Below are 11447 nucleotides of genomic sequence, written 5' to 3'. Positions count from 1 at the left end.
CGTCCACTTAACACGTTCTCTAGTATTGGCCCCTGGTCCTGTACAATCTATTTCTGCATACACGAAGTTGTTCCTGCATCGTTTATGAATTAATATTAGTTATACAAGACATTAAAATGCTTGTTACTAAATAAAAAAAAAAGTTTGTATTTAATCATCTAGAGTATTATTCCTTGAAGTTTCGTGAGCATAGTTTATTTGGTAGAGACGTTACATGTAATATGTAGAAGTTCAAGTTCGAACCCAATATTTTTAAATTTTTGTATTTTTGTATAGTTACAATATACAACATTTTTTTTCTTCTTACAAGTACATATGATTTTATATGTTGCTTTTTCATGGCATGTATCTTCCTCATTTCCTATGAAAGACTCTATATATATGCATGCTTTTCATATAGTTTCTCATTTTATAATAAAAAATATATATAATTTCTCATTTTAAAAGACATGCAAAAGATCATTGGTTATCATAATTTTTTAAAGGGTGTTGCTAACCAATGCCCTGACCAGTGCCCTCAGAGCATTTTAATTTTGTTCAAGTAATGATTACACAATTTTTTTTTATAAAAACTTGCTTGTTTTGGATGTTTAACCAATGTCTTGGAGGTTAACATTCTCCTTTTTTTTAAATGTATTAAATTCATAAAACTTACTCTTGCCCTTGGTAATTCCAAGCATTCCATCCTTGAGGGAGTACCACTGCAGAAAGGTGTGTTCCCCAAAATAAAACCCTAGAGTAAGGACCCCATGCTCTTCCAAGATGCACTTTACCAATTCCTTCAACACGTCCTCCTTTAAAAATAAAACCAGTTGATTCTGTTGATGAATACCTACGTTGTGCTGTGATAAAACCTGCAGGTTGAGCATGACCTTGTGTTGCGTTTATCACACAATCCTACAACATACGAAAACCCGTTTTTTTTAATTGTTTCATTCTAAAAACAAAGTAAAAATATATAGAAATTATGAAATATAAAAATTTAAATATGTATTATAATTATTATTGTTCTTATTACCTCAAAATAAGATTGGGCTTGACCAAAAATGAAGTCAACTTCACCTTGAATATAACAATTCTTATAGTAATGACGTCCCAATGCATCCCACAGAGTGTCTTGATAACCTAAGAAACTACAATCAAAGATAGCTGAATTATTACCGAATATAGTAGCAGCTACTGCCTTTCCATTACTTCCATGTGTGTTCTGCAATTACGCAACAATTAATTATATATAAGCAAGTTATTAAAATCATTTCATACGTATACTAAAAAAACAAAAATTAGTGAGGGAAATTTTGTGAGGGAAAACGTGAAATCCCTCTCTAATTCCGTCACTAAATTTTATGACCATGAAATTTGTGAGAAATTTCATTTTTTCCGTCACTAATTTTGCTTTTTCTGGTAGTGTACGGAGGTAACTTGAAAAAATTCTAATTAGAGTGTTGAAGGTTTGAGCACCACAAAAAACCAACGTAACCTATGATGTACGGACACTCCTCATATGAAACATGTCACAGTGTCAGACACATGTCATATCCAACATCGATACGACGACACCGGCACATATAATTATATAAGTACTGTGATTTTATCAAATTATTAACAATGTCGGCATGTCAGTGTCCGTCTCATATCGGTGTCCGTGTTCGTATGTGTCTCAAATTGTTGCCTTCTTGTGTTTACCTCAATTGTAATACCACTCAAAACCACGTTAGGTGGAGATGAAGTGAATATTGCTTTTGATTGAATATCATCATCATAAATTGTTGTGGTTCTTCTATCGGATCCTTTTAAAATGATGCATGGCTTGTCATATGGAATAGAAATCTCTTCCCTACACAATCAAAAAATTAAAACATGAGAACAATGTAAAATAAATTTGTAATATATGTTTGGTTTTTCTTTCAAGACTATTTTTCAGTTTTTAATAACTTCACAAAAAATTGTAAAATTGTTTGGGGTCTTATAAGAATTTTCAATTTACGACTTGGTACCTATTAGGTACCAAGTTGGTGAGAAAATTATTTAGGGTTTTATAAGACCAAGATCTCACTTAAGACGGGTATAGATCCTCTGCTTTGACATTTTTCTGAAGCGAGATCTTGGTAGTCGATTATGTTTACCACATGCATTCAAAGTCAAGAAAAGGAGATCTGGATGATCCAGATTCACACTAGGGATTGAGTGCTTATTAGGTACTACTATTAAAAAAATTATAAATAAATGCGTACATGTGAGGCTCATTTAAGTACAAAAAATGGGTGTCTCCATTATGGATGTTCTTCTAGTGGAGGCTCTTTTGGACTATTTAGCATTGAGGTGGTAGGTAGTGCATATGACATTAAACATGATTAATTACTCACATTCTCTTCTTTTAGTTTTTGAATCCAATCCAAATTATAAATATTTCATTAACAATATTACAAATCAAGTAACCGATCAATTTAGTTTCAAATCAAGATTGAATAACACACTTATGAACCATAATTTCGAGAGCGATGAACTTTGACATGCCAAACATAACATTAAACGTCCACGTAAACACTTTTTAGGTGAAAAAAATATGTTATGCTTAATTGAATCTTGTGGACTTTACAAGTAACAATATATGCATTTCTGTAAGGGAAAAAAAAAAACACAAATAAAAAAAACTTACCTGTATTTTCCAGGCATAATTTGAATCTTAATCCAGCGATCATTGTTATGCTTTATTGAATCAACAGCTTGTTGAATCCTTTTGAACATTCCTCTTCCTTTTTGATCAACAGTAATGGTTTTTGCAACAAGATTTCCACCACAATCAATAGCTCTACCAAGACAAAAACAATAACCTATGAATAGGATAACATTGAAAACCATTGATCGAGTAGACAGCACCATTATAGTTGATCAATAGTTGAGTAACTTTTTTTTTCTTTTTTTTTTTTTTACTAAGATCTGTGAGTGATTAGTGTGAGTATCATTAGGAAGAACCTTTTCACTTATATAGACATTAACTTGGAAAAATTAAGCAGAAATTATCTCCCTCTCTTTCCCTTGATCGATGGTTATTCAATACACTGAATCTCAGTAATAATTGTATACATCATAATTTTCCTAATAGTAGTATATAGTAATTTTGTTTTTTTATTCCTTCAAAAAAAAAAGTAATTTGTTTTTTTATGTTGTCAAATATTTTTTTTTTTTTTTATATACACATTTAAAATTTGTGAGGTCTCACCACTAAGCTACTTGACCAAAAAAAAATTGTTTGAATGAAACAAAATTTATTGATTGCTTAATGCATAACCTTGTTCATAAAACATTTATCTGTAAAGTTGTATTTGAATTTGAAAACAAAAAGAAGAAAACGTGTTTAACTAAAAATGTTTCATGTCATAAACACTTTTTGGACTTTTCACCTCAATATTAAATGACAATGTAAATATTTTATGACTTAAACTATCAATTTATTATAAATAAAAAAATAAAAAAATGATTAATTTATTACGTATTAAAAGGACTCTGAAAGGTATTTGACCTTATAATTTAATATTTATAAATATGTGTATAACATCAAATTAAATATTAAATAATTTAGCCTATTAAGGTATTGATATTTTAAGGTCTAAATAAATAACATATCATCAACTCATAAAAACAAAAACGTATCATAAAAAAATCACTTCGAATATTCAACGTGAATTTTTGTTAAAAAAATAGAGATTTGATAACAAAATATTTTGTTACAGGAACAGATATAAAAGCTGGTATAGTGTCGAGAGAGGAAAAAAACATATTTAACCTTTTTTTCAAGGAAAAAATCTTTTTCCGTCTCAAAATAATTGTTTTTGTAACATTTTTCTCTACTTTAAAATACCGATGCAGTATTTTTTTTCTAACTATTATAAACTTATTTATTGAATTTCATCCAACTTAACTACTCCATTAACTACAATTAATAAAGATATTTTAATAAATGACACTAATTTTACCGTTGAAATCAATATAATTAACAATTTTTTAGAAAATCGTGCACAAACCCTAAACGATTAATATTTTAAGACGGAATAAGTATTTAACTCTTTTATAGAATTTTTTATTTTTTTTGTGAAAATCAAATATCAAATTGAAGGTCAATTGTTTTTTTTTTTTTTAAATTGTAGGTACATAATAGAACAATACTATCCGCAAAGTTATAATTAGTAAATCAGAATAACAATACTTAAACAAAACAAAAAATCAGAATAACAACAACAACAACAATGATAAAAATAATAATAATAATAATAATAATAATAATGTTCAAAATATCAATAATAATTACATTTCCTAAAAAAACCACTAATAATAATTGGTGAGGCCTTCCTTCATAAAAAACAATTACATGTTTACATATATACTTCTCTGTATTTTATTATAAGTCGTTTTTGACATTTTCATATGTATTAAAAAATTTAGTTAATATTACTAAAAGAAATATCAATAATGGGTCCCGTAAGCACAACTCAGTTGGCAGAGATATGCATTATTATATGCAGGGGTCGGAGTTCGAACCCCAAACACCCCCACTTATTCACCTTGAAAAATGTTCATTCTAACCACTAGGCTATCTGACAAAAGAATTTCAATAATGGAAAGACCACCACTTTTTATTCCTCAAAAGACACATTTTGCATAGTATTGTACAATATTTTCTTTTGATAAAAAAAAAATATTTTCTTGAGTTTAGTTTATTTCATAAAAGATATTGTGTAATATATAAAGAGGTCGAAGTTAGAATTCGAGACACCAAATTTATAGTCATTAGATCATTAGACCAAAACATAAATAAATATAATACTTTCTAATTTTTTTTCCTCTCCTTCCTCTCTATATTCTTGTTTTTGATTGATTTTCTCACATTGAAATTGTTTTCATATTTAGATGTCTAAAAAATGAGTGAAACACGAATGAACCGAAATGACTAAATTATTTTCTTAATTTTTTTTTTGAACGAACAAAAATGAGGTATATCATCACCAAAGAAACTAGTCTACTCTCTAGTACAAGATGTGCAAAGAAGAGCACAACAAAGTACATCAACTTAATCTGAAGAAATACAAAAAAGAAAGTCAACTAATGGCCAAACAGATAAGTGGTTGCTGCCACCACGTATGGTTACCAAAAGTAAAACAAACATTTTTAGCTTTCAGCCACTGAAGTGAAGTAGATTTGACTTTTTTCAGTAGCTGCATATTTGATTTAACTTGATTAAAGAATAGCCTGTTGTTTTTTTTAGGGGTGGACATGGTTCAATTTGGGATAAAAACTGAACCGAATCAAAATGAACTATTTGCTAAATTTAAAATAATAGAACTGAATTGTTTGCATTTCGAACTGAACTGAATTGTTTCAAACCGAACTGAACTGTTTCGAACTGAACCGAACTGTTATAATTGATACCTTTGAAAAAAAATGAAAAAAAAAAACAAAATCGAATTTTAGTTACCAAACTGAACTGAACTGTGTTTTGAACAAAATTGTTTCAGTTTAGTTTCTGAACTGTTAGTAATGCTTTAGTTCAGTCAGCAGTTTAGTTCGGTTTTTTGGTTTTTTTACCCACCCCTAGTTTCTTTCATTCCATAACACCCACACAGTATCAGAGCAAAAACATTCGACGAGATTTAAAGGCTCCTGAAGAATGAGCAAGTTGAATAGAATGATCCTGAACTTGTTGTGGATCCACCGATTCCACACCTATCCAAGTTTTGACATGTTGCCAAAACATACCGAAAATAGGAAAGTGAATCAAAAGATGATTTGCAGACTCGATATTACCACCTCTAGACACACAAAATTGAGAATCAGACGGAATAATACTGCGACGCACTAAGTTGTCCTTTGTAGGCCAATTATTGCGGAGAAGTTGCCACGCACAAATAGAAACCTTCAGAGGGACATTTTTATGTCAAATTGCCTTAGAAACCGCATCGTAGCTATGCATCTCCTGCCTCATTAGCATTTGATACACACCACGGACTGTATAGCCATCACCCACATTAGGGCGCCATAGCCAAACATCTGTAACAATATCTTACAAAGTAACATTTAAAAGAAGAGACCTACATTCCCCCGCTAAGACAATTATTTTCCAAAAAAGTATCTGCCATTTTCTTAATTGATTGAAAGAAGGGCAAAAAAAAAAAAAAAATACTCAAATGGCATAAAAGTGTTTGGAGTTTAAATTCCGATTCTTTCACTCAAGTGTATGAGTCTCGTCTCAGTTGCTGTTTTCATCTCCTCTATCTACCAAAAAGAAAAAGAAAAACATTCCACAAAGTAATTTTGATAGTCAAAAAACAATGAGTACTAATTTTTTTAGTAAGACAATGCTATATGGTACAGATTTTTTTTCCGACGAAAATACACGAATGTGTGTAATTGATGCACTTGACTACAATTTTTAATATCATGACACAGCCATTTACAGAAGGGTGGAGGGCAGACGCAAACCCTCAAAAGGGCTATTGGTTTGAACAAATACAACACTTTCAATCATCCAAAGTATTGCATATTATTATTACACTATTGTTTATCTCTATTACACTTTCATGATTCAGAAAGAAAAAAAACAACTGAAATTCTACAACAAAAACTAACACATGGAATTGAAATCCATGAAGAATGAAAGAACCCATATTTACAATTCCAAGAACAAGAAAAAACTGAGACTCAAGATTCAAGAAAAAGTGGCAGAGCAAAAGAAATGCTCAACAATAAGAGGAACAGCCACAGCAATTACAAGAAGAAAGATCAACATTCCAAACAACGCAATCCGAACGTTAGTCACCAAATCGCTATAAACATCGCACCATGCAAGAAGCGGGTTAACAACGACGCTTGAACCTGAATCACACATTTCAACTTTCATTTCTCCACAATGACCTTCAAGCTTGTCTTTCATAACCGGCCACATTGACTGAATGTATCTCGCATTAGCCCTAAATCGTAAATCCAAATACACCAACCCGCAAGCCTCTCCAATACCATTAACTTTCCATCCATCGATTGTCATAGACACGTTACGAAATTTTGCTTCTTGAGTTGAAGCATCCACAGGTTCATTGTAAAAAGGCTTCGAAAGAGAGAAAGTTGAGAGGTTTTCTTGACGGTGGAAGAGTGAGAAATGAAGAGAGTCATAGTGAATTGTGCTTCCAATAGTGTTGGAGTGTTCTGCAAGAAACTCGACACCCAAGTTAGCTGTGAAAGTTTTTCCATTGGTGACATTAAGAACAGTTGAAGTTGTTGAATGGAGTGTGAAAGAAGGAGTTAGAGGAATGAAGAACAATGCAATCGAACATGCGAGAATCAAGATCATCCATTCACCGAGAATTGCAAAGAGTGCAGTTGCTGTTGCATAAGCTTGATTCAAAGATGAATCATCAAGATCAATGGTGTGAAGAGATGATTCTTTGTTGTTTTTCATGGTTGAAAGATTTTTTGTGAGAATGTGCAAAAGAGAAGATATAACAAAATTGAATCGTTTCAAGATTAAACAACTGAGTATGAAGATAATGTGAAGTGAATAATGCCTTTTATAAGCATTAGGTTTTGCTGAAATGAAAAAAAGAAATTCAGTTTTTTTCCCAAGTTTAAATTGAAATTTCCATTTTAATTTATGTTTATAACAGTTACTGGGGTTATTACAGTTATAAACCACTTAACTAGTTTTCTGTTATGATGTTTCAGATATAGTTGAACAGCATAACAGAAATTTGTTGGTTAGTTGAGTGGGGAATAAAAGCAACAATGAGTATGGGTCTAGTTCTCACATGTCATACAAAATCTTATACGATATTAAATAGGTTTGTATCTCAGTCTCAAAAGTGTCGGTGATTTCCAAAATAATGGAATCAGTTTAGAACCAAAATTGTAACTCTAATTCACCAAGAGTTGTAACTCTTCATGGGAACCATTCATATACATTGGTACATTATTATTTAGTGATAGATAATGAACCATGACATTGATTCAAGTGTATATAGTTATAACCTTTGGCAAAATGGTGCTTAATGAACCATAACATTGATTCAAGTGTATATGATCATAACTTTTGGTAAAAGAGAGCTTAATGAACCATAACATTGATTCAAGTCAAATGGGTGTTAATAGAAAACATAATTCTGGACACACAACAAGTGTATTGTCTTGGCATTTGGACATTAATTTGGACACACAACAAGACAATAGAAAACAGAATTTTGTTGCATTAACAACATAATTCTCCCTCATTCTCTTACTCTAAATCATCCATCAATTCTCTAATGCATGAGTGAATTGCTGGAACCATAAATCTGTAAAATACTGTTAGAAGATGCGCTTGGTGTGTGGTTGTGCAATACACGTCAAGGAACTCATAGTATCCTGAAGGGGATTCGCCGGTCATTCTTTATTGCATCCAATATATAGTTATTGGTGGGGGCGAATCGAACCTAAAGGTTAGTGTGGCGACCCCATGCGCTTTGAGTTTTACATGCATAACCATTAAACTTTTCAAGTTTCAAGTGCAGCAGCATCTTCCCAACAATCAAGATATACAACAATCTTTGGAATTTATGTGCACACTTCATCAAGTTCATCTTAATCATCTTCTTGACCAAGTTATTACAGCAGACCCCCAACACAAATTCCAACAAAAAGTAGTTTATAGGACGACTGTGTCCAATTACAAATGCATTGCGCGATGCAAGAATTTTGACGATGTGTGATTCAAATACAACTTCAATATAAACCGCTAAGATGCACGTGTATATTGTATTATCTCATTATATAACATGGTCCCTGCGGATCCAATTTAACTTAAACTCACGTGACAAAATTACAAGCAACAAAAATGTGAGCACATGCTCCCTAGCCAACACATTATATTCTAACACACCACCAAAAATGACTTCATATAAAAAAAACATGATATCTAGACGCTCTTAAATATTAATTTAAAATTTATATTAATTCAATCAAAGAAAAAGTAAAACCTATATGATTTGAAGGATCTTTGTTGCGGACTCTAAGAAGCAACAATTAGCGAAACGTATAGGACTCCTACGAGACCTTAACACCATATATTTACCAAAAACCTTAAGACATTAGGTGTGTGGACCGTCTATTTAGTATATCCAACATTTTCATCATTTTGTAGTCGATGTGGGACTTAAGCACTCGCTTGATTTCCAACAATCTTACAAACATTTTATTCAATAAGATAAAGAGTAGTGGTGTGCAAAAACTAAAAAGAGCGTTAGATTATGCTAATATTCCACTTATAATTAAGCAATCTTCAATAACTAACTATGGTTTAGCTTCAACTATGTTGCAGTTCTTCCCAATACCCAATAATTTTCCAGTGTCTTTTGTAGAATAAAATTCCACATCCAAGTCCCCACAAGAAACACACAATGTCTTTTCCTTGCTTGGCCATATTCCAGCTTCAAATCCAACTCTAACAACCATCTTCACATCAAAATTCACCACCCCCTTATGCAAGAACTTTGCTGAATTCGTCGTTTCCAAGTCAACCTTCATATCTTGTTGCTCATCTTCACCAAAAGTATAGGTTGTTGCACCTCAGCTTCCGAGAGCACGGTTTCACCGTAAAGTATCACCACATCGAAATTATTGAGAATCAATTGAATTTTTTTGTTTTGGTTTGTTATGGTTAGTCTCACCTCGAACATGCATGTAAGCTGTGAATTCGATACAATGAAGTTTGAGACAAAAAGTGATGTTACCGCAAAACTAGGGTCGTGAGGATGCATAACAACACTGGAGGAGCCAGAAAAAAAAAAACTTGGTGGGGCACTAAAATTAATTATATATATAAACACATTAAAGTTGTAATCAACATTAAGTACTTAAGTTGAAATGACAGAGTTTGACTAAAAAGTAAGGGTGGATACTTAAATAATTACATATTTAACAACTACTATAAATTATGATTTTTTTTTTTTTTTTGTACATTACGACTGTTAACTAAGAGAATTTTCAGTTGACATGACAATATGTTAAGTATAAGCATCACAAAAATCACGTATGACACTTTTGAAATCACATAAAACTATAAACGTTGAAACATTGTTTAAAGATCACAAAATAGACCTATAATTGAATAATTTAAATTTTGCGGGTGGACGACTACACCACTTTGTGGAAATTTAGATTAACCGAAACCTGTCACCGACACAAAATTAATTGTATAAAATCTCGCAAAATAGACCTATAATCGTTAATTTTTTAATTTTTCCGGGTAGGCCGTGGTCCACCCTAGCTCACGAAGGTGATGCAGTGATCAAAAGTAGAAAGTATATCATAAATTTGAATGAGAAAAGAGAAAACCAAACATTAATAAAGTAAGAAAACAAGTACATATGTGCATGAGATCATAGTTTTAAAAACTGGACCGGTGATCGACTCGGTAAAAGTACAGGGTCACTGGTTCAATTGTTGAACCACACGACTGAATCGGATTGAACCGAATGACTCGGCTATACGAATCGGTCTATGTAAAAAAAAAATCATTATATTAAATTATACTGAACCGACTTAATGTTATCTCCATTTTAATTTTTTTAACAAATAGTGACCTTGATCAAATGCATATTTTTAGCAATATAAATAGAAACATCTTGATATACTGTGGGATTGGGAGGAGGAGATGATAGACGAGTGTCGCCGTTTACTTGATAATTTTGTTGTGCATACTGATGTTTCTGACAGGTGGCAGTGGCTTCTTGACACTTCGAGTGGGTATACTGTGCGCGGGGCATATGATATTCTAGCACACCAGGTGCAACAGATAGATGATGACATTGGAGAGCTTGTATGGCATAAACATGTGCCTGTGAAGGTCTCTATCCTAGCGTGGCGACTATTGCGGGAGAGGCTACCAACAAGAAACAATCTGCTAAGGCGGGGCATTATCCACCCTACGGCTAAGTACTGTGTCACGGGGTGAGGAAACGATGAAACGGCTCCTCATTTGTTCTTTCATTGCAATACTTTTGGAGCTTTATGGCAGCATATACATCATTGGCTAGGTGTCTATGGAGCTGATCTGTATTCCGTTAATGACCATTTTTTGCAGTTTACTTATGCTTTAGGATATTCAAGGATACGAAGATCTTTTATGCAGCTTCTTTGGTTACTTGGAGTGTGGATTTTATGGACGGAACGGAACAACAAACTTTTCAATAATGTTCAAAATTCCACGATACAGTTGTTGGAAAAGGTTAAGTTTAATTCGTTGTGGTGGCTAAAAGCCAATAACATTTCTTTTGCATTAGGTACTCAAAGGTGGTGGTCACTAACCGTTACTTTGTTTGGGTATTGACTAACTTTTGTTTCACACTATGTACAGTGACACAGCTTGTTTTTTGGGGCGACCGCTTAAGCACATCTTATGCTTTAGGGGATTCGCGGGCGTTATT

General features: G+C 32.3%; 1 protein-coding gene across 1 annotated transcript; it reads right to left on the bottom strand.

The window, feature by feature from the left end:
- Nucleotides 1–651: 651 nt before the first annotated feature.
- Nucleotides 652–2883, bottom strand: LOC11441436 (probable pectinesterase 29). The gene is made up of 4 exons (XM_024780575.1): nucleotides 2660–2883; nucleotides 1687–1837; nucleotides 1019–1207; nucleotides 652–897 (listed from the first exon to the last, which is right to left on the bottom strand). The coding sequence occupies exons 1-4, from the start codon at nucleotides 2881–2883 to the stop codon at nucleotides 652–654; spliced, it is 810 nt and encodes a 269-aa protein (XP_024636343.1).
- Between the last annotated feature and the right edge of the window lie 8564 nt (nucleotides 2884–11447).

This window comes from Medicago truncatula, chromosome 4, assembly GCF_003473485.1.
Source record: "Medicago truncatula cultivar Jemalong A17 chromosome 4, MtrunA17r5.0-ANR, whole genome shotgun sequence".
Lineage (NCBI taxonomy): Eukaryota > Viridiplantae > Streptophyta > Magnoliopsida > Fabales > Fabaceae > Medicago > Medicago truncatula.
Note: the sequence above shows the minus strand (reverse complement) of the source record. Positions and strands in the feature narration are given on the sequence as shown.